At 38.3% G+C, this 27,416-nt stretch overlaps 1 protein-coding gene across 1 annotated transcript; it reads right to left on the reverse strand.

The window, feature by feature from the left end:
• Nucleotides 1-6,402: 6,402 nt before the first annotated feature.
• LOC121466600 (olfactory receptor 8H1-like) lies at nt 6,403-7,350 on the reverse strand. Its single transcript, XM_041680382.1, has one exon. It carries the CDS (start codon nt 7,348-7,350, stop codon nt 6,403-6,405), a length of 948 nt encoding a protein of 315 aa, XP_041536316.1.
• Nucleotides 7,351-27,416: the final 20,066 nt, after the last annotated feature.

Here is a 27,416-nt window from a genome sequence, read left to right on the forward strand (position 1 = left end):
TTCCCTTCAGATCTGGGCCCAATATTGATTTTAAAAAACCACACCTGGCCTAAATTCAATATTTTCTATGATGGAGGAAGGTCATTGGCTAATAAAGGAACTGCCCTGGCCCATTTTATTGGTTAGAGGATAGGTGGGAGGAGTAAACAGAACAGGATACTGGGAGGAAGAGGAAGTGAGCTCAGAGACTCCACAGCTCTCTCCGGAGCAGACGCCTCAGCAGAGACGCCATGCCCCGCTCCCGGGATGAAGCTCCGACCCAGGATGGACTAGGCTAGAATCTTCCCGGTAAGACCGGTTCTTACAGATTATTAGAAACGGGCTAAATTAATATGTGAGAATTAGCCTAGAAGAGAATGGGCCAGACAGTGTTTAAATGAATACAGTTTGTGTGTTGTTATTTAGGCCATAAGCTAGCAGGCGGCTGGGGTGTTGGGGACGCAGCCCCGCCGCTGCTCCTATTACTTCATATGGCGCCCAATGTGGGGAACTGAATCCACAGAAAGCCTGAAAAAGCTTGGGAAAGAGTAAAGCATGTTTTCTTGATAGTGACAATTTCTCGGATCTACTCTGCTTGCTAGAGGCAAGCAAGCGCCTCATCTGAGAGAGGCTTCCTGACTCAGCTTTAGCTGCAAAACCCTGCAGCTCATTAAGAGGTCCTGCCACAAAACACTTAAATGGTGTTGACGAAAAGCTGAACGCATGCTTTTCGGTTTTCAGCCGTAGCAGGAAAAAAGCTGCGCCATTTAAAAATGCCGGCTTTCTGGGCCATCCTGCCAGGGCAAACTCTGACTGTTTGATGCAGGAGGGCCAGCTACCGAGAGAGAGGACTTGAGTGTTGTCTGTTGTAGCTCACTTGCTGGCAGGGACCTTGAAATGCCATACAGTTGTTGCAGTAAACATAGCTACAGCCTGTATATCCGCCATGAGGCTGGAAAGCTAAGGTTTGGGCTGGATCCAGCCGGCAAAGCCACGCCTGTAATCCTACTGATATTGCTTGGTAAATGAAAGACTCTTGTGGTCAGAAAAAGAGAGATATACAGTAAAGAGAGATTCAAAGACAAAGAAAATTTCTAAATGGTTTTAAATGTGTTAAAAATATATGCAGATTAAAAGTTGAAGTTCTTAAAGTAAAAAAAAAAAAAAAGGAAGAGAGTTGTTGTGTGTGGTAGCACACGCCTTTAATCCCAGTGCCTAGAAGGCAGAGGCAGGCAGATCTCTGTGAGTTCAAGGTGTAGTAGTGTACACCTTTAATCCCAAATGCCTGGGAGGCAGAGACAGGCGGATCTCTGAGAGTTCAAAGACAGCCTGGTCTACAGAGTTACTTCAGGTCAAAGATACAGAGAGCCTGTCTCAAAAAGCAAAGAGTTAAAAGTAAAAATAAACAAAATAGAGGTTAAAACAAAGCTGCACAAAGATGGAAAATACACAGAGAATTTTGATACTGTATGCTATTATGCTCTCTTTGAATTATTTGAATGCTGAGGAAAGAGCAAAAGCTACTAAAAGATATTTATTTATAAATGCTGCTGAACTAAGCCGACATAGATATTTTGATGCCTTGACTTTGAAATTTGGATCTAAGAACATGATGCTTTGGAAAGGAGTTTCTTATTTTGTTTTCACAGAAGATGAGACGCTGTTCATTTCTTCTATTCCGATTTGGTATGATGGACCACGCCCTCCTGAAGGGTTGTTGTGAACATCTCCAGAAAATTGCTTCGCTCAACTGCCAACTGAGATGAAACTAGCACACAGGTTATACCATGAAATACCTAATTAACGACGCCCCCATTCAGCAGGAAGCAGTTTGGAGAGAAATAACTGCGCCCATATTCCCAAATATGGTTTATAAACGTTCTTTTACATTTAAAGGGGGATATGATATAGGTATGAATAATTTGCATTAGTATAGATTTTGCTTTATAGATAGAGATTTAAGGTCAATTTTGTTATATGTATAAGTGTTTCTGATTTTGATTAAGGTATTGTGATTGTGTAGTTCATTTAAATATGTACTGTATAATTAAGAAATATAGGTTGTTAATGGAGAATCATCGATAATAGTAAAGCTTGTAGTCATGTTAGTTAGATTTTCTAGATATATAGAGATATATTTTAGATAGACATTCTTCATGTCTTTCAAAGATTACAGAATAGGACATTTGATGTTTTAATAACTGAGGACTTTTCATGACAATGAGACACTCTGCTCCTGGCAGCACCAATCTACTTCAAGAGGAAGATGGGCATGGAAGAGGCACCTGATGGAGTTTGATAGCCATTTGGGCAAGAAACTGCTCTTGCCTAGACTACTGCATAAACTGGACACAGAGAACCCGCAGAGAGAGGACTACTGAACTTGCCTAAGGCGAGATGATCTTTCGGGGTTCCTGATTCATGAAAGAGTCTGCAAGACATTCTGCAGGACACAACAGATAGTGACTGAACTGACTTTGAATTTTCCTGCTTTATGGAAATGTCTGCTGGATACCATGGGCCTGAAGGCTGAAGATGGATGCCCCAACGGTACAAAAGAACTTTGGGTGACTGTCCAGGCAGCGAGATGTCTTTGTCATTTCTAGAGTTTGAAGTTTCTTAGTTCTTGTTTACTTAGGTAATATTATATCTTTCTGGAGTCTTTGATGGAGTTAAGAATAGTTAGTTATAGTTATAATTTTCCTTAGTTATGATAAAGATTATTGTAATTTTTACTTGATAACTGTTTTGTTATATGTAATTTTGCTATGTTAAAGTTAAAGCCTTTTTTTTTTTGTTTAAACCGAAAAAGGGGAAATGATGGAGGAAGGTCATTGGCTAATAAAGGAACTGCCCTGGCCCATTTTATTGGTTAGAGGATAGGTGGGAGGAGTAAACAGAACAGGATACTGGGAGGAAGAGGAAGTGAGCTCAGAGACTCCACAGCTCTCTCCGGAGCAGACGCCTCAGCAGAGACGCCATGCCCCGCTCCCGGGATGAAGCTCCGACCCAGGATGGACTAGGCTAGAATCTTCCCGGTAAGACCGGTTCTTACAGATTATTAGAAACGGGCTAAATTAATATGTGAGAATTAGCCTAGAAGAGAATGGGCCAGACAGTGTTTAAATGAATACAGTTTGTGTGTTGTTATTTAGGCCATAAGCTAGCAGGCGGCTGGGGTGTTGGGGACACAGCCCCGCCGCTGCTCCTATTACTTCATTTCTACTTCTAAAAACTGATCAACTTAGATAAGTCAATAGATAAAATGGCAAAAAAAAAAGAAATCTAAATGTTTCTATTGTCAAGTCTCTGCTTTATCCTTATTTCTATCTTTATTTCTGTCCTCCCCATATTTGTCCATTTCTGATCTTCAGATTTTACCAACTCTAAACCTAGATCACTAAACTCTCTCTCAGATGATAAGTCCATTCCTTATTAAAATAAAAGCATATTATTAGCAAATTTTCTTGTGCTGTTTAAGCTAACAGAAACATGATACTTGGTGGAATATGACCTTTCAACTCCTGAAGAAAAGTCCCTTAAACAGTGTCCAGGGCAGTCTAGCCCCTCGATGCTACAACAGGGAAAAGGAAGACAAAGTTATCCAACACTTTCCTCCATTCTGGACCTGGGCAGTTCACATTCCTTAGGAGTGATTTCTCAAGTTATCTTTATCACGTCTACAATGTGAGAGTCATCTACCTAGTCTTTTCAGTCACGTCACTCTGTCATGCACCTGTGGCCCACACCATTTGAGCTGAGACTATGAAAACCCTTATGTCATGCACCTATGGCCCACACCATTGGAGCTGAGACTATGAAAACCCTTAAGTTTTTTTTTTTTCCACTTTGCTCTTTTAGGCTTATCAGCCTAGGACTTCAATACCATCTAACTCTATACCCATACTACCCTGCCTAATTAAAATAGCATTAAAAGAAAAGGGGGATTGCATTACTCTATGGGGGATATCACTTGAAAACTATCATGCTCTTCCTTCCCATTTTGGCTGACTGACCTCATCAAGGTGGAATTAAGCATATGCTGTGGCTGACCATACATACGTTCACAAGCTGAAACGTTGTCTTACCAGTAATTGAAAAAAGATGAAGAAAATAAGAGGGCAATGATAGCAGGGGCTAATACAGTCAAAATACTGTGTATGCATTACTGATGTCCTTTTCAGAGATGAGCACTCATTGTAAAATACTCACTGTATTAATGATTATCCCACTATGACAGAGACTTCCATGATCAAATCTAAGAGTAGAAATACGTCTATGGTTATAAATATACATTGTACACAAGGATTATATCATTGAAAAGATATTCTAGTGTTGAAATCGGGAATGTCTTTACATTCCTAGAAATAGGTTACAAACTATTAAGTTATATCTGCATAAAAAGATTTCAAGAAAAAGTGCATTTAAAAATAAATGTGTATTAAATACCACCAACAAAATAAGACAGAAAATGATGAAAATATATGGAATGAGGCGTATTAAAGTTCTAAAAAACTAGAAAATATTAAAATCAAATATTTATTAAATGTTTTATCATTTATCACAAACATAAACCAATATCAGTAACAAAAGTATAAATTACAGACAATACAAGTGCTGCAGAAAATATGAGACAAGGTTCATGGAGTTATTGATTTAGTACAATGCAAGTCTATGAAAGAGATAAAACAGGGAAATATGTAATATATGGATGACCTGGAATGCTTGCATTTGTGAAAATAAACACAGAAGAATATATAGGGAATTTAGTAAGTACACAAGATCCTAATTTAATAGATAAATATTTAAGAAACATAAAATATAAATGTATAAATTATATCTCTGTAATTATAAGGGATCAACAAAGTTAAATACTATGAGTGTAGCACTACATTTTTCTAAAACAATGCTTAAATAAAATATACATTAAACAGAAATAATATAATATATGCATTTAACTCTGAAAATAAATTTAATACTCTATCTAAAAATGTTTATGACCTACAACAAAATATAAATTTATAGTCAATATTATGCCTTAGGGTGTTTCCTTTATATAATACAATAAAGACTCTGTTAATCCTTTAATTCAAAGATTTATTTAAACATTTTACAAAGGTAAATTAATAAGATAAAAGTCAGTGAAACAGTATTAGGAAAGTATTTTTGTGTCATTGCATATGATCTGATGCTTTAAAATTTAGCAGCTGCACACACAGGAGTTATTACTGTACCGAGAAATCTGACTTGATGTGTGTATAGGATAAGAGCTCTAAAGGAATGAAGATAAGTAGTAAGATCTTGGCCACACACTGAGAATATGTTCAGTACACAACTTATATTCAAAAAGATGGTCAAGCATTTGTTACAAAAAATGTAGAGAAAATGACATACATTTGTTATGCTAGAGTATATAAAAGTACAATCAACTTATTGATTGATAAGAATGTGGAACTATGTGTTAATAACTATTACAGTGCTTCTTTTCCTTAACAACATTGTAGATTTTCCATATTCTCACCAATATTACAATATACCAGTTGCTTCTCATTTAATTTTACTTAAATTATTTCACTCAATCTAAATTTTAGAACTATTGATTTCATTTCAAGCTATTTTAATATTTTTACTAAGAAATAAGTGTTTAAATATCTGTAAACATTCTTCAAACCAACTATGGGTGAAATTTAACTATATTTTTGAATTATAATAAGCAGAGATTTTCATTGATATGTTATATCCATTCTGTTATCACATTGTCATCTGATTATTATTTATTTTATGCAACTGAGGAAAATGAAGTTTAAAATGTCACTCACTTACTAGTGATAAGACCAATAATAAAATCTTCCATATCACAAAGAGTATGACTTTTGAAAAATGTTAATGTGTCAGTGCTATGTGCCCTAAATCATATATCTGACATTTAGTAATATATTAACTACTTTATAAGCTTAAGAAATTCAAGTATATTTCCTCAAATTACCTGCTATTTGACCTGATAATCTAAAATATTTAGAGCATGGGTTTCATATGCCTGTCCTGATTTTCAATAATGACAAAGACTTTTAAAGTCTCATTCTGAGAAATGCCTAAACTTTGGTCGTGGAAGGGAAACTCTACATAAAAAGAGAAAAAGAAACAAATCTTAAAGGTTCAAGCAGAGAGAGAATGTAAAGAAGTGATCTATATCCTAGCAGTGGTGGTGCACACCTTTGATGCCAGCCCTTGAAAGGCAGAGGCAGTAGGAACTTTGTGTGTTAGAGGCCATCCTAGTATACAGTGTGAGTTCCAGGAGAACCAAGGCCACACTACCTCCAAAACAAAATTAAACACGCAAACAAAAAAAACAAAAAACCAAGCAAACAAAAAAGTGATGTGATCAGTAAGAAAAGAGAAATGTTTAAATATCTAGCAGCATTATTATTTAAAATTTTGTGAGTCCTCTCCCTTTTTCACAAGTCTAAGGACAGCACTTTTCACTTCTTTGTTTCTGAGACTATAAATGAGTGGGTTCAGCATGGGGATCACAATTGTATAGAAAACAGAAGCTACTTGATCCTTTCCCAGGGAGTAGGACTTACTAGGCTTCATATAAGTAAAGATAACAGTTCCATAGAAGACAGTGACTCCCAGGAGATGAGAGGCACAAGTGGAAAAGGCTTTGTGCTTACCTGAAGAAGAATTTATCTTCAAAATTGTAGAGAGAATGGACACATAGGATGAGGATATAGTGAGAAGAGATAGCACTACAGTAATACCAGCTAAAATGAATATGGAGAATTCGGCATCATGGGTATCACTGCAGGACAAGGCTAAAATTGGGAATGCATCACAAAAGAAATGATTGATTACCTTAGATTTGCAGAAATTCAATGTGCTCATGGGAAAGACAGTGCTAGAGGAATCCATAGCTCCAATCACGTAGGAGACAGTGATAAGAGCATGGCAGCGTCTTGTGGACATAATAACTGGATAGTGTAGGGGATTGCAGATGGCTACATAGCGGTCATAGGCCATTGAAGAGAGTATAAAGCATTCAGTACCTGCCAAGACGCCAAAAAAGTACATTTGAATGAAGCAGCCCATGAAGGAAATGCTCCTTTTGGAAGTCAGCAGGTTCTCTAAGGTTTTAGGTGTGATGACAGTTGAATAAATGAGGTCAAGGAATGACAAGTGGGTGAGGAAGAAATACATTGGAGTGTGAAGCTGGACATCTAGACGAATGATTAGCATCATGGCTATGTTTCCCAACACAGTGGCCATGTATATAAAGAGAAAGAGCACAGAGAGGACTAGCTGGATCTCCTTGGAATCTGTCAATCCCATAAGTATAAAGTTAGACTCATCTGTGTGGTTCCAGGCATTCATAGTTAATGGTTCTAAAATCTGCACAAATTAAAGACAATACTTAATCTGAGTGATTTAAAATGTTTTGTGTATATGCATTTAAAAGTCCTTTATTATAATTGTGTTTTCTCTCAAACAAAATTATTTTACAGTTTGAGGTTTATAAAATTTAATTGCCCAAATAAACAGATATATAAAGCATTACTTGTTTATGCGCTCATATTGGTTAGCATACTTCACAACGTTGGTGGAACTAGTACTGTCATTAAATAATTCATTTAGGCTACAACAAATATTAGCCTCTATTAACTACTACTTATCCCTTTTTATATTAGAGAAATAATGCAAAAAGATCAAATAAATGAAGAGAATTTAATACAATTGTGTCTATGTATATAAATAGATTTTGAGACCAAATTCTACTTATAATTCTGTGTCCCTAATTTTTATTATTTGAGTTAATTAAGCACAATTTAAATATTGCGTAAATTGTAAACAAAGATGCAAAGCAAACCTAATACATGATTAATTCCTCATTTCTTAATAATGTCAATTAACTCTGATTACAATTAATTTCACTTCTAATAGGAATATTAATGGTGATAAGATGTTTCTATTACCTGATAGTCCAAAGTCAAAGTTTTCTATAACTGCAGTATCAGATGATTTTTTTTTTATTAGAGAATATCATTCAATGAACCACACATCTCTGTCGACAAAAATTCTGGGTTACTTATAAGATTAACAAATGATACCTGTACACAGATTTTCTTAATGGAACTTCTGTTTCACTTTAATTTATCTAATTCATTCTGATTTTAAAAATACTTACTGTGAACCCTAAACTCGTGAGGAATAAGCAAACAAACAAATGGCTCTTTTAATATTCTATGCCCCCAAAATTTTATTTGCTCTTCTTTTTTTCAAAATAACGTATGAAATCTACATAAGGATTGGAAAACATCTGTACTAAATCATTTATTATTTTTTAGGTATTTGTTCCTACATTTTCTCTGAATTCATTATTCATATTGTGAAGATAATTTTAACACCCTAATGTGAAATGAAAATTTTCATGGTAATGTATGGCCCAAATGAAGCCCAGGAATTATTGTGGTAAAAATAGGCGAGTGGCTTCCTTGCCCTTCTGCCTTATGATTCCAGGTTCTTCATATATAAGAACAATGAGCATCATGCAACATGTGGTCATCTACAGGGGCCAATTTCCAGGCACGATTACTTGGCACAGTTTCAGAACTAAAGTTCAAGAACAAATTGAGTCAGGAAAAGCATGGTCATGATCACTCTGTTCATTCGGATGCACCAAATTAAATCTATGTGCACATATTTTTATGTAGTGTGCATATTAAATTGACTCAATTACTAAATAATTTCATAATTTACATTAGTATAGGACAATAATCAATTAAGTATATTTTATCCACTTTGGATGTTGAATTTTTCTGACATATGTTAGTTATTTCATCAGTATCACTCTTTTTTTTTACAATCATTTAAGCAGTGAGAAAGTGCAGAAATGCTCACAATGCCCATGCATTATTGCAGGTAAAGTATCACAGCAGTAATCCAAAAATGTTCAGACATTTAAATTTAAATAATAATGCACATCACTTCTGAAACTGGGGAACTAAAACATCGCTTTTTATATTTTTATTCTCTCTTCTTCTCTCTCACACATTTATATACTTTCAGTGTTTTCCTTTCTTTCCTCTTCTTTCTCTATTTCTTTTCTTTTACTGTTATTTCCATTTTTACTGAGTTTAATTAATTACATTAGCATATATTTATTGTACACACTAATTAAAGTTTTAAGAGAAGTTTTAGGTGTTTCCTAAATCCCTCTCCTACCCTGACTCCTCTCTCTTAGTGGTCATCTCTCTCTCCTTGATCATAGTTCCCTTGCTTCATATTTCATTCTTTCTAAATTCTATGTATTGTAGAAAATATAGTATTTGATGTTGTTATCACAATGTGATGATTCTCCATTTGCATTCATTTTGTGAGAAGAAATAGGCTTTGGTCCATCCAATCTCTGAGAAATAAATGTGATATATGCCAGATTTTATGTACTCTCTCAGAAGCAGAAATTATGTCCACCTTTCACTATTTGATTAGCATATGGGTATACCAGTATCTCTATTGTATGATATCTGTAGACTTTATGTGTGTATACAGTAACAGTACAGTGATCACTTGCTAGATTTTTTAATATGTAAACTACTTATCAGTTCATAACATATTTGAACTAACTGACATTCCAATTCTAAATAGCCATGCATATAGGAGTATCTATTTACTTTTTTTGCCAAGCATTTCTTGATGACAGTTACACACTGAGAGTGATCCTCAGTAGAGATTTAATTTACAATAACAACATATAGGGTGTTAAACATTTTTATATTGTTATACACTAATATTTCTTTGGAGAAGTGCCTGCTCTTTTTAGTAGGTCCTATATTGGTAGCTCATGTGGTGTTTTTGCATCTAATTTATTTAATTCTATAAATATGTCCTCAGACACATATGTAATTGTTGTTTTCCTTCCAAACTCATTTGTGAATCTGGATTCTGTTATTTGTTTTGTATTGCTATCTTTTGAAATAGTTAAAGCCAAACATGAAAAGAGCACCACCAACAATATAAAGTAATTATTTTTGAACGATTCGGGGAATTCAAGTGGATGAAATGTGTGAGTTTCTGTTTAATCTCCATTTTCTCTCCATTATTCTTTTTTCTGGATTTTTGTGATTTCACAATGTTTTGATCCACTCTATCAAGGGACAAAATCTTTGCAGCGAGAATGACTTGCTAAAAGAATCCATGCGGTAAAACCAGGAGACTCTGTGTGTTTAAGCAGTGCAAACAAAACACTCCTCATTTTTTTTCTTTTTCTTTTTTATTGAGAAAAGGAAAAAAAAGTATCCGCCTCCTCCCAGCCTCCCATTTCCCTCCCCCTCCTCCCACCCTTCTCCCCTTCCCCCAAACTCCTCTCCCCCTCCCTCTCCAGTCCATAGAGCAGTCAGGGTTCCCTGCCCTGTGGAAAGTCCAAGGTCCGCCCCCCTCCGTCCATGTCTAGGAAGGTGAACAACCAAACTGGCTAGGCTCCCACAAAGCCCGAATATGAAGTAGGGTCAAAACCCTGTGCCATTGTCCTTGGCTTCTCATCAGTCCTCATTGTTTGCCATGCTCAGAGAGTCCAGTTTTATCCCATGCTTTTTCAGTCACAGTCCAGCTGGCCTTGGTGAGCTCACAATAAATCAGCCCCCTTGTCTCAGTGGGTGGGTGCACCCCTCGTGGTCCCGACTTCTTTGCTCATGTTCTCCCTCCTTCTGCTCCTCATTGGAACCTTGGGAGCTCAGACCAGTGCTCCAGTGTGTGTCTCTGTTTCTATCTCCATCCATCACCAGATGAAGGTTCTATGGTGATATGCAAGTTAATCGTCAGTATTGCTATAGGATAGGGTCATTTCAGGTTCGCTATCCTCAGCTGCCCAAGGGACTAACTGGGGACATCACCATGGGCTCCTGGGAGCCACTCTAGGGTCAAGTCTCTTGCCAACCCTAAAGTGGCTCCCTTAACTAAGAATTGTGCTTCCGTGCTCCCCTGTCCAACCTTCCTTTATCCCAAAACTCCTGTTTCCCCAAGATCCCTCCCCCCTTCCCTTCTAACTTTTCTCTCCCCATCTCCCCTTACCCCCATCCCACCCCACCCCCAAGATCCCAATTTTCTCCCCGCCAATTTTGTCTACTGCCAAGAGGATAACTATATGTTTTTCCTTGGGTACACTTTCTTATTTAGTTTGTTTAGGTTCACCAATTGTAGTCTCCGTAACCCTTATTTATGGCTAGAAACCAATTATCAGTGAGTACATCCCATGTTCATCTTTTTGGGTCTGGGATACCTCACTCAGGATAGTGTTTTCTATTTCCAACCATTTGCATGCAAAATTCGAGAAGTCATTGTTTTTTACCGCAGCGTAGTACTCTAATGTGTATATATTCCATACTTTCTTCATCCATTCTTCCATTGAAGGGCATCTAGGTTGTTTCCAGGTTCTGGCTATTACAAATAATACTGCTATGAACATAGTTGAACAAATGCTTTTGTCATATGATAGGGCATCTCTTGGGTATATTCCCAAGAGTGGTATTGCTGAATCCAGGGGTAGGTTGATCCCAAATTTCCTGAGAAACCGAAACACTGATTTCCACAGTGGTTGCACAAGATTGCATTCCCACCAGCAATGGATGAGGGTACCCCTTCCTCCACAGTCTCTCCAGCACAGGCTATCATTGGTGTTTTTGACTTTAGCCATTCTGACAGGTGTAAGATGATATCTCAAAGTTGTGTTGATTTGCGTTTCCCTGATTGCTAAGGAAGTTGAGCATGATCTTAAGTGTCTTTTGGCCATTTGAACTTCTTCTGTTGAGAATTCTCTTTTTAGTTCAGTGCCCCATTTTTTAATTGGGTTAATTAGCATTTTAAAGTCTAGTTTCTTGAGTTCTCTATATATTTTGGAGATCAGACCTTTGTCTGTTAAGGAGTTGGTGAAGATCTTCTGTAGCGGCGTAAACAAATGGAGACAGATTGTAAAAATATATATAGTTTTAATGTAGAAATAGACTTACAGAACCACCGTTCCCGCGGAGACCAGGAAAGCAGAAGTGAGAGCTTGGAGCATGCTCGCCAAATTTATAGGCAGACATTAGCCCGAGGCGAACACGCCCCTTAAGGGGTGGGACTTATCCCTACATCTCCCCTTTTTGTCTAAATAAGACAGAACTAAACCAAATACAACTACATACAATAACAACAAATAATAAATATAATAAACAATATTGAGAACAAAAGCTTTGCTAAACATTCTATCTCAAAGAGTCCAAATAATGTGAAGAGTAACTACAATTATATAATCTTCAACTCAGTCAAAGATCTGAGAAGGGAATAAACACTACTCAACAAACGAGATATATCCAAAATGTGCAACAATTGACAGAGACAACTGACTACCTGGGCAATCACCCAAAGTCTCGTTTGCAATGTTGAGTCAGCCAACTTTGGCTAAGGCCTAACATATCTGACATACCATTATTAAAGGCAAGGAACTTTTCAAAACTATCTTACCCTGTCTTGGCAGGATATGACAGTCCTGTTTTATCCATTGATGCATGCTCTGTATCTGTGTGAGTGGTTGAGGTATGGGCATTTCTTTGCCCAAAGGCCAGTTCTGCCAAATAGAAAGGCTCCAGGTGTCTTTGGTGCTCAACATTCTCTCGGGAATAGAGCGGTGTTGCCAGGAGCAATTGTGTCTCACTATCACGAAACTCTGAGTTAGATTAAAGGCCATTTTCTACAGCTCTTTGAAGAGGTTGAAGATTATCTATCTATACTGAGTATAATCTCTATATATCTAAAGAACCTGATTAGTCTGATTATAAATTACAAACTTAGATGACTATTTATCTATATAATTCTCAATATCTATCTAACTTAAAGACTAAGACAATAAACAACTGTGTAACAACTGAGGATAATGACCTCCAAATATAAACACTGTACAAATATACATTGCAATATGGCAAAGATATATCAATACACAAACATTATATAAGTATCTTAATCAGAGGTAGAAATGTACATTGCAATATGGTAAATATATACAATATATATATATATATCAATACAATATATGTCAATACATAAAAATGTTTTAAACAGACATAGAAACATGCATGCATACAATAGTCAACATAATTTAACTTTGTTTCAATATACAGGAATCGATACCAACATATTTGTCTAAAAGCAGTAACTCACAATTATAAATCTATTATCCCATCATTCCCTCTTTTTTTTTTCAAAATGATCCCTGAGCTTATAAAATTCCTCCCCCAACCTCCCAACCCCTAAATGATGTCCCTAAACCCAAGGGTAAACTTTACTGGGAGAGGGGACGTCGTCCTCTAGAATTACTTCCAGCTGTCATGGGGGCGACGTTCTTTCTGGGGGATCCTGTGAAAGTAAAATGATGGTTAAATTTCAAGATCAATGTCTTTTAAAATTGATAATAGTCTCTGAGTATTTTGTGGAGGTCTGGCCAGAATGTTGTACAAGATGTGCACCATTTCAGCTAACCAAGTTGGGATTGTCTTGTGCAGCTGGTATCCAAAACAGGTCTTGTAGTAGTGCTATCAGTATCATGACGTCATATCAACCAGGTAGAGTTGTTGTTGTGGGGCCCCATCTTCTTCCTGGAAACTTCAAATGTCACTTCAGGAAAAACTCATTGTTCATTATGAAAAACTTAAACATTAATCATATACATACATATATATATATATTCAATGAAAGGCATGATAGATATATTCAATGAAAAGTATGATAGATATGGAGAAAAAGCAAAGATGTTTTCTAAACTCATATTTCTTTCTGTCCCATATCATGGCTCTTGACATGAGACAGAAACTCCAGAAACTCTGGGTTTTCTCTTACTAACAGGCTTGGAATTGGAGAGGGACTGAGCCAGAGTCCAACTTCAAAACCAGCTCTATATATTTATAAAGAAATGTTTAATAAGACATATAAATAAAAATTAATACTTACAAAATGTGTCCATCCCTCAGTAATTAAATATTCAGAGTCCCTTAATTTCTTTGAAGATGAGTATTTTCCTGTGGAGATAAGAAAAGAACCCTGCCTCCAACCTATATGTATTTCTTACCATCAGTATGCTCGCCATCCTTATGAAAGAATTGTTATTTCTCTTTTCCAAGTGGCTTCTCTTCTTCAAACCGAACCTTTATTAATTTTGACGGTATCCACAATTTTTCCTCACCTGTGGAGATAAGAGCAAAACCCCTTCCCCAACGTAGCACATCTCCTGGCTTCCATTGTGAGGTCAGCACATCCTTGAAATAAAATGGTTGATTTAGTTCATTAGACTTTTCCATTATCCAATGTCTTTCTGCAGCTGTTGATCCCTTCTCATTAGCATTGTGAAAATTCAGGGTTAACAAAGCATTATGTAACCTATTTCTGGGGGTGTTTTCCACCCCTTTCTGTTTGTTCAACATATCCTTTATAGTTCGATTTGATCTTTCTATGACTGCCTGACCTGTAGGATTGTGTGGTATACCTGTAACATGCTTGATATTGTAATAATCAAAAAACCATTTCATTTTCCTAGAAACATAAGCAGGACCATTATCCGTCTTTATTTGTGTAGGTATACCCATGATAGCCATGACTTCTAATAAATGAGTGATTACTGAATCAGCTTTTTCTGAACTTAAAGCAGTTGCCCACTGAAAGCCTGAATAAGTGTCAATGGTGTGATGAACATATTTTAATTTGCCAAATTCTTCAAAGTGGAACACATCCATCTGCCAGATTTCATTCCTTTGGGTGCCCTTTGGATTAGCCCCTGCAGGCAGTGGCGTTTGGTTATAGAAAGAGCAAGTAGGGCATTTCTTTACAATCTCCTTAGCTTGTTGCCATGTAATTGAAAATTCTTTCTTCAAACCTTTGTTATTAACATGATGTTTTTTATGAAATTCAGAGGCTTGTAGCACACTACCAATCAATAATTGATCAATTTCTGCATTACCTTGTGCTAGAGGACCTGGCAGACCCGTATGGGATCGGATGTGTGTTATGTACGTAGGGCAAAACCTGTTCCTGATCAAATCTTGAACCTGGAGAAACAATGAGGTTAGTTCTGTATCATCAGGTATAAATTCAGCAGTTTCAATATGTAAAATAACTCTTTCTGCGTATTGTGAATCAGTGACTATATTAATATGTTCTTTAAAATCCCTTAGCACCATAAGAATGGCATATAATTCCCCCTTCTGGACAGAATTATACGGACTTTGTTCCACCTTACCCAAGTCTTCTGATTTGTAACCTGCCTTCCCTGATTTATTGGCATCAGTATAGAATGTACGGGCTCCAGTTATTGGAGCATCACGGACGATTCGAGGAAGAATCCAAGAGGTTATCTTTATGAAGTTAAGCCTCTTGCTTTTTGGATAGTTGTTATTAATGTCTCCCAAAAAATTAGCACAAGCTCTTTGCCATGGTTCATTATCTTCCCATAATTTCTTTAGTTCATCAGCAGTGAAAGGCACTATAATTTCTGCTGGGTCTATGCCTGCTAGTTGATGAAGTCTCAGCTTGCCTTTTATAATTAACTCAGAGACTTTTTCCACATAAGTTTTCAGTTTCTTACTTGGTTTATGTGGTAAAAAGATCCATTCCAAAATAATATAATCTCTCTGCATTAAAATTCCTGTAGGAGAAATTTTTGATGGTAGTATGACGAGAATACAATCGAGCTCTGGATTCACCCTGTCCACATGTGCCTGTTGTAATTTTTCCTCAATCATTGTCAGTTCCTTTTCTGCTTCAGCTGTTAATTCTCTGGGACTGCTTAAATCTTTATCACCATCCAAGGTTTTGTTCAAATGAATTATTAAATCAGGTGTTATTCCAATAGCTGGTCGTAGACTGGAAATGTCTCCTAACAGTCTTTGAAAGTCATTAAGAGTCCGTAGGCGATCTCTCCTAATTTGTGCTTTTTGTGTCTTAATTTTTTGCAAACCTATTTTATAACCTAAATAATTAACAGAATCTCCCTTCTGAATCTTTTCAGGAGCGATTTGCAATCCCCATTTAGGTAAAAGTATCTTTATTTCTTCAAACAGTCTGTTCAAGGTATCCATGTTTGAATCGGATAACAAGATGTCGTCCATGTAATGGTATACTATAGATTTGGGAAATTTCTTGCGTATTATTTGCAATGGTTGGTTCACAAAATATTGGCACAGGGAGGGGCTATTTAACATACCCTGGGGGAGAACGGTCCAGTGGTACCTCCTCAAAGTTTGAGAATTGTTATAAGTAGGCACTGTGAAGGCAAATTTTTCTCTATCTTCTTTTTGCAAAGGTATAGTGAAAAAACAATCCTTTAAATCAATAACTATGAGAGGCCATCCTTTTGGTAATAAAGAGGGCAAAGGAATTCCAGATTGCAGAGGGCCCATAGGTTGAATAACCTTGTTGATGGCCCTGAGATCTGTCACCATTCTCCATTTACCTGATTTTTTCTTAACCACAAAGACAGGAGAATTCCAAGGGCTGGTAGATTCTTCTATATGTCCAGCATCTAATTGTTCTTGTACCAGCTGTTCTAAAGCCTGTAATTTTTCCTCAGCTAAAGGCCATTGCTTTGTCCATATTGGTTTCTCAGTCAACCATTTTAGAGGCAAGGCTGTTAGTATCTCTGAAGGGACATCAATTGCTTGTTCTTGTACAGCCCGAATGGCCGGTTTTCTCCATTTGTAATATCTTTTAATATTATTCTCAGAAATATAGGCTCTAGATTTAGCAGGAATGTTAATTTCGGTATTCCATTGTTGTAATAGGTCACAACCCCATAAATTCATTGCGATATTGGCTACATATGGCTTTAATTTTCCTATTTGTCCCTCTGGCCCTATACATTCAACCCATCTCGTGCTCTGCCTTACTCGAGATAGGGTTCCAATTCCCAGGAGCTGAACATTTACATTCTGAAGGGGCCAATATGGATGCCAAGATTCTGGGGTAATGATACTTACATCAGCACCTGTGTCCAGCAGGCCAGTAATAAAAATGCCATTTACACACACTCTCAGTTTAGGTCTTTGATCATTTATAGAAGTTTGCCAAAACACATGTAACTTATCTTTTTGATCATTATTGCTTGTAACAGTAGGCATGGGACCTCCTAATTGTCCTGATGAGGCACGTTCTCTGCAGAAACTGGATATGACTGAACCATGTTTGCCATGGGGGCCTGTGAGGCCCCCCCTCATGTTTCCCAGCTGTATCAGGTTGCCTTGTCTATCTCTTGTAGACCTGCATTCATTCGTCCATTGTCTGCCCTTTCCACATCTTCTACATAAACCTGAAGGCTGAGACCTCCTATTTCTGTTATTTCTAGAAGATGCATTATTATTATTATTATTTCTGAAAGATGCATTATTATTATTATTATTTCTGAAAATCCGTTGTCTACAATTCCTTTTCATATGACCCATTTTGCCACAATTAAAACATTTGGTATTCTGGTGTCTCCTTTTACCATTGGAAATTGCTTCTTCTACCCATGCTTCAGTGCCATAATCAAATGTATCAACATTGAGTGTATGCAAGACCCATTCTTCCAAGGGCGCTGATCTGAGCTTTAAAGGACCCAAAATCCTTTTCCATTCCACATTTGCATTTTCATAAGCCAAAGACTCAATCATTATACGTCTTGCTTCTGGGTCAGATATCCCTATTTGTACAGCCTTAGTTAATCTTTGTAAAAAGTCACTAAAGGGTTCTCTCTGACCCTGTTTAACTCTGACAAATGATTCCATTCTCTGTCCTGGGTCTTGTACCCTGTCCCAAGCCCTTAAGGCTGCTGTAGTACACATGGAGGGTGTGTTTTCATCCAAATTAGCTTGTTCCTGAGGGTCGGAAAAGAGCCCTTCACCTAGAATTTGATCTAGGGAAATGACAATTCCCTTCGCTTTTTCCTGCTGTTCTAAGAGTCTAGCCTCTTGCCTGAATAAGCATTGCCATTTCAATTGCGGTCCACTCTCAAGTACTGCAGAGCTCAGCTGGAGCCAGTCCGAGGGGGTTGTTCTGCTTGTCGTGGCCCAAGATCTTAGCATCTCTTTAACAAAAGAGGCTTGCATCCCAAAAGTCATGACAGCCTGTTTTATTTCCTTGAGATCATTCATACGGACAGGCTCTTTCTGTCAATCTGTCATAAGCTTTAGACAAAATCCGATTGTCACATTCAGCAGTTTTGATTCTCTCAGTTAATGTTTCATTTCCTACAGAAAGGGACTGAATCTTATGGTCCAGATCAGCTGTTCCCTCTTCCATAGTAATGAATTTCTCCTTAACATCAGCCTGGAGAACTTCAAACTGATTCTTGAGAAGATTGTTATCAGCCTGGAGAACTTCAAACTGATTCTCGAAAAGATTATTATCAGTCAGGAAAACTTCAAACTGATTCTTGAGAAGATTGTTATCAGCCTGGAGAACTTCAAACTGATTCTTGAGAGGATTGTTATCAGCCTGGAGAACTTCAAACTGATTCTTGAGAAGATTGTTGTCATTCTCAATTGTTTTTAAGTGTTCAATCTCTACCTTAAGAATCCTGGATTTGTCTCGTAAAGACTTTATCATATTTCTATTATCAAACCATTTGGTGCCAATGAAAACTACGAATCCCAGAAGGATCCATATATGTGGGGTGATAGACACCTCTTGTAAAATCTCCCACATGGTACAATTAAAAAAATGTTAAATTCTTGAACAGTAATGTGTTCAGACATTTTATTTATAAAAGAAAATTTTTTTACCTGCAATGATCGGTTCCTGCCAGTGGTGGTCTCTGTGTTTTTGGAGCCTGTCCTAGAACTAGCTCTTGTAGACCAGGCTGGCCTCGAACTCACAGAGATCCGCCTGTCTCTGCCTCCCAAGTGCTGGGATTAAAGGCATGCACTACCACGGCCTGGCAGGCCTCAAACTCACAGAGATCTGCCTGCCTCTGCTTCCCACTTGCTGGGATTAAAGGCGTGCTCTACCACTGCCTGGTCGGCCTCAAACTTGTGATCCTCCTGCCTCTGCCTTCTTCAGCAAATCCTACCGGCGTGCACCACCACAACTGGCCAAGTCACTTTGTAACAGACCAAATCTGATGCTGTGGCAGCTTTTGTTGCAAAACCGCAAGTACTTGAGCTTCTGCTAATTCAGGCAGTGGGGTTCCGCTGCAAAACTTAGCCAAGGCAGGCAGAATGGGCCTGTGTAGCCGAGTGTGTCTCGGACTCGGCACTGGGGCCGGAGTCATGAACTGAAAAACAGCACCCGGGAGGGTGCTGTGTTAGCTAGCGGCTACCCGTTGAGTCGGGGGCAAAATAGCCCAACGTTGGACGCCATTTGTTGAAGATCCTTTCTTTCTTCCATTGTATCCTTTTAGCTCCTTTATCGAAAATGAGGTGTTCATAGGTTTGTGGGTTAAAATCCGGGTCTTCTATATGATTCCATTGGTCGACTTCTCTGTTTTTATGCCAGTACCACAGTGTTTTCATTACTGTAGCTCTGTAATAGAGTTTGAAGTCAGGAATGGTAATGCCTTCAGAAGATCCTTTATTGTATAGGATTGTTTTGGCTATCCTGGGTTTTTTGTTTTTCCATATAAAGTTGATTATTGTCCTCTCCAGATCTGTGAAGAATTTTGATGGGATCTTGATGGGGATTGCATTGAATCTATAAATTGCCTTTGGTAGAATTGCCATTTTTACTATGTTGATCCTCCCAATCCAAGAGCAAGGGAGGTCCATCCATTTTCTGGTATCCTCTTCAATTTCATTCTTCAATGCCTTAAAGTTCTTGTCAAATAGATCTTTCACTTCCTTGGTTAGATTTACCCCAAGATATTTTATGCTGTTTGTAGCTATCGTGAATTGTGAAGCTTCTCTGATTTCCCTCTCTGCTTCCATATCTGTAGTAATAAGAGCCGTGGGGCTGCGTTCCCAGCACCCTGGCCGCCTTCTCGGCTAGCTTATGCCCAAAATAATTACACGGACACTGTATTCTTTTAAGCACTGCTTGGCCCATTCTCTTCTAGGCTATTTCTCACATATTAATTTAGCCCATTTCTAATAATCTGTGTATGGCACCCCAAGGTGCGCTTATCAGGAAGATTCTAGCCTATATCCATCCTGGGTCGGAGCTTCATCCCGGGAGCAGGGCATGGTGTCTCTGTCAGGTGTCTGCTCCAGAGAGGAGAGCTGTGGCGTCTGAGCTCACTTCCTCTTCCTCCCAGCATCCTGTTCTGCCTACTCCTCCCAACTATCTTTCAACCAATAAAATGGGCCAAGGCAGTTCCTTTATTAGCCAATGACCTTCCTCCATCACATATCCTTTGTGTATAAGAGAGCAACTTGTATCCTGCCACATTACTAAAGCTGTTTCTCAGCTGTAAAAGTTCTTTGGTGGAGTTTTGGGGGTCGCTTATGTACACTATCATGTCATCTGCAAATAACGAAAGTTTAACTTCTTCCTTTCCAATTCGAATCCCCTTGATCCCATTATGTTGTCTTATTGCTATTGCTAGAACTTCAAGCACTATATTGAAGAGTTATGGTGAGAGTGGACAGCCTTGTTGTGTTCCTGAGTTTAGTGGGATGGCTTTGAGTTTCTCTCCATTTAATTTGAAGTTAGCTGTCGGCTTGCTGTATATAGCTTTTATTATATTTAGGTATGACCCTTGTATCCCTAATCTCTCCAATACTTTTATCATAAATGGATGTTGAATTTTGTCAAATGCTTTTTCAACATCTAATGAAATGATCATATGTTTTTTTCTTTCAGTTTATTTATATGCTGGATTACATTGATAGATTTTTGTATGTTGAACCAGCCCTGCATCTCTGGAATGAAGCCTACTTGATCATAATGGATAATTTTTTGGATGTGTTCTTGGATACGGTTTGCCAGTATTTTGTTGAGGATTTTTGCGTTAGTGTTCATGAGTGAGATTGGCCTGTACTTCTCTTTCTTGTTTGAGTCTTTGTGTGGTTTTGGTATCAGAGTAACTGTAGCTTCATAAAAGGAATTTGGTAATGACCCTTCTGTTTCTATATTGTGGAATACATTAAGGAGTATAGGTATTAGTTCTTCTTGGAAGTTCTGGTAGAATTCCGCATTGAAACCATCTGGTCCTGGGCTTTTTTTGGTAGGGAGGTTTTTGATAACAGCTTCTAATTCTTCACGACTAACAGGTCTATTTAGATTGTTCACCTGGTCCTAGTTTAACTTTGGTATATGGTATTTATCTAAAAAAAAGTGTCCATTTCTTTTACATTTTCCAGTTTGTGTTATACAGGCTTTTGTAGTAAGATCTGATGATTCTCTGAATTTCCTCTGTGTCTGTGGTTATGTCCCCCTTTTCACTTCTGATCTTATTAATTTTCAAATTCTCTCTCTGCCGTTTGATTAGTTTGGATAGGTGTTTATCAATCTTGTTGATTTTCTCCAGGAACCAGCTTTTTGTTTCATTGATTCTTTGGGTTGTTTCTGTGTTTCTGTTTTGTTGATTTCAGCCCTCAGTTTGATTATTTTCAGTCTCCTTCTCCTCCTAGGTGAGTCTGCTTCTTTTTTTTCAAGAGCTTTCAGGTGGGCTGTTAAATCTCCAATATGTGCTTTCTCTGTTTTCTTTAAGTGGGCACTTAGTGCGATGAACTTTCCTCTTAGGACTGTTTTCATAGTGTCCCATAAGTTCGAGTATGTTGTTTCTTTATTTTCATTGAATTCAAGGAAGACTTTGATTTCTTTCTTTATTTCTTCCTTAATCCAGGTATGGTTCAGTAGTTGACTGTTCAGTTTCCATAAGTTTTTTTTGTTTGTTTGTTTTTGTTTTTTGTTTTGTTTTTTGAGACAGGGGGTAGCATTGTTGTTGAATTCTAACTTTAATCCATGGTGATCTGATAAGACACAGGTGTTTACTAATATTTTTTTGTAACTGTGTAAGTTAGCTTTACTACCAAGTATGTGGTCAATTTTCGAGAAGGTTCCATGAGCTGCGGAGAGGGTGGAATAATCTATAGATGTCTGTTAAGTCCATTTGCTTAATTACCTCTATTAATTCTCTAATTTCTCTGTTAGGTTTCTGTCTGATTGACCTGTCCATTGGTGAGAGAGGAGTGTTGAAGTCTCCTACTATTAGTGTGTGCAGTTTGATGGCTGCCTTGAGTTTTAGTAATGTTTCTTTTACGTACGTGGGTGCTTTTATATTAGGGGCATAGATATTCAGGATTGAGACTTCATCCTGATGAATTGTTCCTGTTATGAGTATAAAATGTCCCTCTCCATATCTTCTGATTGATTTAAGTTTGAAGTCAACTTTGTTAGAAATTAGTATGGCCACACCTGCTTGTTTCTTAGGTCCATTTGCTTGATAAGCCTTTTCCCAGCCTTTTACTCTGAGTAGGTGCCTGTCTTTGTGGTTGAGGTGTGTTTCTTGTAAACAGCAGAATGTTGGATCCTGTTTTCGTATCCAATCTCTTAGCCTGTGCCTTTTTATAGGTGAGTTGAGCCCATTGACATAAAGTGATATTAATGACCAGTGGTTGTTAACTCCGGTCACTTTTTTAGTCATAGGGTTTGTGTGTTTCCCTTCTTTGAGTTGCACTGGTGAAGGGTCTCTAGATGTCTGAGTTATTGTGGTCATTGTTGGACTCCTTGGTTAGTGATTTCCCTTCTATTATTTTCTGTAAGGCTGGATTTGTGGCTACGTATTGTTTAAATTTGTTTTTATCCTGGAAAATTTTATTTTCTCCATTTATAGTGAATGAAAGTTTGGCTGGGTACAGTAGTCTGGGCTTGCATCCATGGTCTCTTAGTTTTGCAGTACATCTATCCAGGACCTTCTGGCTTTCATGGTTTCCATGGAGAAGTCAGGTGTAAGTCTGATAGATTTACCTTTATAAGTAACTTGGCCTTTTTCCTTTGTGGCTCTTAATATTCTTTCTTTATTCTGTATTCTTTGTGTTTTGATTATTATATGGCGAGGGGATTTTTTTTTGTTTTTTTTGTTTTTTTTGTTTTTTTTGATCCAGCCTATTCGGTGTTCTGTATGCTTCTTGAACCTTCATAGGTACATCTTTCTTCAGGTTGGGAAAGTTTTCTTCTATAATTTTATTAAGTATATTTTCTGTATCGTTGAGCTGCACTTCTTCTCCTTCTTCTATTCCAATTATTCTTAGGTTTGGTCTTTTTATTGTGTCCCATATTTCCTGAATGTTTTGTGATGAGGGTTTGTTGGACTTGCTGTTTTCTTTGATCAGTGCGTTTATTTTCTCTATGTTATCTTCAGAATCTGAGATTCTTTCTTCTATCTCTTGTATTCTGCTGGTTATGCTTGTTTCTGTAGTCTCTATTTGTTTACCTAGATTTTCCATGTCCAGCCGGCCCTCTGTTTGAATTTTCTTCTTTGCCTCCATTTCAGTTTTCAAGTCATGAACTGTTTCCATTATCTGCTTTATTGTTTTTCCTTGGTTTCCTAGGATATCATTCAGTGATTTACTCAATTCCTCAAACTTTCTGTTATACTTCTCATCCATTTCTATAAGGGTGTTTTTTATATGTTGTTTAAGGGCCTCTATCACTTTCATAAAGTCAGTTTTTTCTAATTCTTCTTGATTAAGGTGTTCATGTCCTCCTGTTGTGAGGTTGCTGGGTTCTGGTGGTTTCATGTTGTTTTTCAGATTGTTGGGTGAATTCTTGCATTGGCGTCTGCCCATCTTTTCCTCTGAATGCTCCCCTATGGATCTTCTCTTACAGGATCAGTTCTTCTTGCCCACTGATGTACCTTCTCAGTGATGTCACTCCCCAGTGATGTTTCTCCTGGTGTCCAGATCGGATCTCTGTGCTGCTTGGGTAGCTCTCAAACAAAGCGCCCACCCTGCTTGCTGCAGGCAGGCTATGGAGACAAAGGAACTACCGCCCTCCCCTTTGCCCTCCGGATTTGGGTTTGGTCCCAGCTCCCAAGCAGGCTGAGCTGGGAGGTGCTAGCCGCCAAAGAGGGGAGGGAGGGAGGGAGACAGGGGGTGGGGGGATCTGGATGTAAGCTGGATGGGATGGGAAGAGAGAGGAGGTATTGGGCAGTGTAGCCCCTGCAGGATGACCAGGAAGTGTAAGAGGGATGAGGAATGTCTGAGTTCCCTGTTCCTGGCTGCCACTGCACTCACTCACCCCAATGACGTTTCTCCCGGTGCCCAGATCAAAACTCCGTGCTGCTTGGGTAGCTTGCAAACAAAGGGCCCACCCTGCTTGCTGCAGGCAGGCTATGGAGACAAAGGAACTACCGCCCTCCCCTTTGCACTCCCGATTCGGGTACGGTCCCAGCTCCCAAGCAGGCTGAGCTGGGAGGTGTTATGCCGCCAAAGAAGCAACACTCCTCATTTTTAATATGAAATCAAGTATAGTATGAGGTGTCATTCACTGTAAGATGAAGCAAATGAAAGAAAAGTGAGGAAATACACCAGGTGTTATGTCTTATCATCTCTGTTTAAATGGAAAGAGCCAAGAATATTCCTCCTAGGCTTTTATATCTCCTGCTGATATTATGGGGAAATGCCAGGGCATCCTATCATATCCTTTCTCTCAAGCACATTGACTACCCATGATTGTGCAATTTTTCTAGAAGGACACGTTATTGGAAGCTCTGTCCCATTCATAGGTTACAGTCAGCATAGTTTTCTCCCAGTTGCTCCAATACTGTAAGACCCTCACCCCTTATTCTCAAAAAAATTTCTTAACAGAGTGTTTTAAAATCAAAAACTCCAGACTAACTTCATGTTCCCAGAGTTGATGGTGCCCCCCACCCTCTCCTTTTTGAAAATTCCAAAGCACAAGAATCAGGACTCCTGACCATCTGGTGGTGACTGATAAACCACAAGATGCCCCAACTCAAGGAAAACATAACCTGACTCTAAAGACAAAACAAGTTGACAAATCAGGATGGGAAAAAGCAAAGACCTAAAAGTAGTAAAAATTGCACCCATGCCAAAACCCCCGACCACCCTGAAGAGCTTGTGATTTTTTACTTTAAAAAGTTAATCCCACAGAAGAACTCTAACTCCTCCCTGCCTTACTGTGACCAGTGCTGGAGAAGAGTTCCATGCTAGCATGCTTACAATAACAATAAACTTTGCTGTTGCAGTCTGGACTTCTTTGACTTCAGTTGTGCTATCTGGGAGTCATAATCTAGGAACATTTGGTGCATTGGCCTGGAACTCCAGGGACCCCACTGGGATCCTTGAGAGTCCGGAGGTTCATTAGCATCTACCGGTAAGAGTTCTGTCTGTCTCTTTGTCTCCTCTGTGTCTTTGTCTGGTAACTTTTGTTTTGTACTGGTAGACTGATCTGGGATTTTGCGGGCTCTCACTGGGACAGATGTTTCTGAACAGTGAACCTGGAGGAGAAGAAAGACGTTTCATTCACCAGTTTGGGCAAGGGACCCTGAGTTCCAAGCCATTTCAGGCCACCTCAGAGGCAGCAGTTTGGTTTTGGAAACCTCCTTCGGGAAGCAATAAGGAGACATTCCTGTATGTTCAATAGCCCATTAGGAGTGTGTTTGGGTATCTTCCTCCACCACGGGAGGAAGTGCCACCTTGTGTGTTGTCCCACGAAATTGTCAAAGTCTTTTTGTATATTGTTGTGGTAATTGTTGCTTAGTTTTCTTTCTTTCTTTACTTCTATCTTCAGCTCTCTTCCTCAGCAAAGGGGAATACCCCATCAACACCCCTAGATTTAACTCTTGCTCACTGGCAGGACGTCCAGGATACTGCCAGAAACAACATTGTGATTGTCAAGAAGAAGAAATGGGTCACTTTTTGTTCACTTTCAAGGTCCAGTGGTCAGCAAGTAGAACCTTTGATGCAGCAGTTATCAACTGGGTGGAGGAGATCGTCTTCCACCACTGCTATGGCCATCCTGATTGGGAATCTCTTGGGTATATTCCCAAGAGTGGTATTGGTGGATCCTGAGGTAGGTTGACTCCCAATTTTCTGAGAAACCACCACACTGAATTCCAAAGTGGTTGTACAAATTTACATTCCATCAGCATTGGATGAGTGTTCCTTTTACTCCATATCCTCTCCAGCATAGGTTATCATTGGTGTTTCATAAAAATAGAAAAGCCCCCACTTACCAAGTCAAAACAAGAACTAGAAATATCAGTTAAGTGCAGCTAATTCCTGTGTACAAGATAATCATAGAATGTACCTGCCTGAAGTGATGTGACAGTGATCTTCTCACAAACCCCAGTCAAATGCTCTGTAGCCAGACCTCCTGACTGAAAGAGTCAAAGTTCATGCTGGCAAGGCCCAGAAATCTAACATTTTAAAATGGTACAGCTTTTTTTTTCTTTTGCTATGGCTGAGTCAGGAAACCTCTCTTAAAGGAGCAGTGCCACTCTGCCAGCAAACAATCAAAAGCAGTATTAAACTCTATTTCTGTGTCTAGAATTCCTTTTTAAGCCCTCTTAGGTTTTACATGGATTGAGTTGGCCATGTTGTGCCAATTGTTACAAGGAGTGGCTTGTTTATCCCAGCCACCCAGAACAAAAATAATCACACACAGAAACTGTATTAATTGTATCAATAAGCTCTAGCTTCTTATTGGCTAACTCTTACATCTTAATTTAACACATTTCTATTAATCTATATATCACCACGAGGTCATGGTTTACCCGCAAAATTTCAGTACATCTACCTCCGTCAGCGGATCCATGGTGTCCTCTGACAACATCCTACTTCCTCCCAGCATTCAGTCTAGTCTTCCTCACCTACCTAAGTTCTAACCTATCAACAGGTTAAGGCAGTTTGTTTATTCAGTAATGGTAATCACAGCACACAGAGGGGACTCCCACATCATACATCCTCCAAGCTTTTATCTTTCTCATGAAACATGATGAGATTAGAATCAAGAGACAAAATGTCCCTGGTTTTTACCTCAGTTTGCTATGTTGTGATAACTTTTACAGCATTGGGTAAGGTGTGCAACAATATACAAAAGATATAATATTAAAGGCATTATAATTAAATTGAAAAGTAAATATAAATTATTTTATGTCAAATATAGCTTTAGTTGGTATTAATAGTATATGTTTTAACTTTTAATGTAAAGTAGGTAAGACATCTCAGCTAAAATCGAATATTGTTTGCAGTTTTGACAGTCTACAAAGTGACAGTTTTTTTTTTACTACACTTGCTAACACAAAAAATGTAAGGTTCCTTGCCATAGAAATAGACAAGTCAAGTATACTTTCAAGTTAAACTATGGTTGGAGAACGGCCTTCTACGTGTGTGTAATTGTGCGTAGATTAGCGCATCTCACAGCTTACTCCAGAGAAGCTCCTCATTTCCATGGGTGACAATTAATGAAAAGATTCTTAACTGAGCAAAGTGCTGAGAATAAGTGACAGACAGCTGAGCTCTGGTCCTAATAAGACATCGACA

The sequence above is a fragment of the Microtus oregoni genome, unplaced genomic scaffold (genome assembly GCF_018167655.1).
Source record: "Microtus oregoni isolate MIOR12 unplaced genomic scaffold, Mior012 000033F_ref0000390, whole genome shotgun sequence".
NCBI lineage: Eukaryota > Metazoa > Chordata > Mammalia > Rodentia > Cricetidae > Microtus > Microtus oregoni.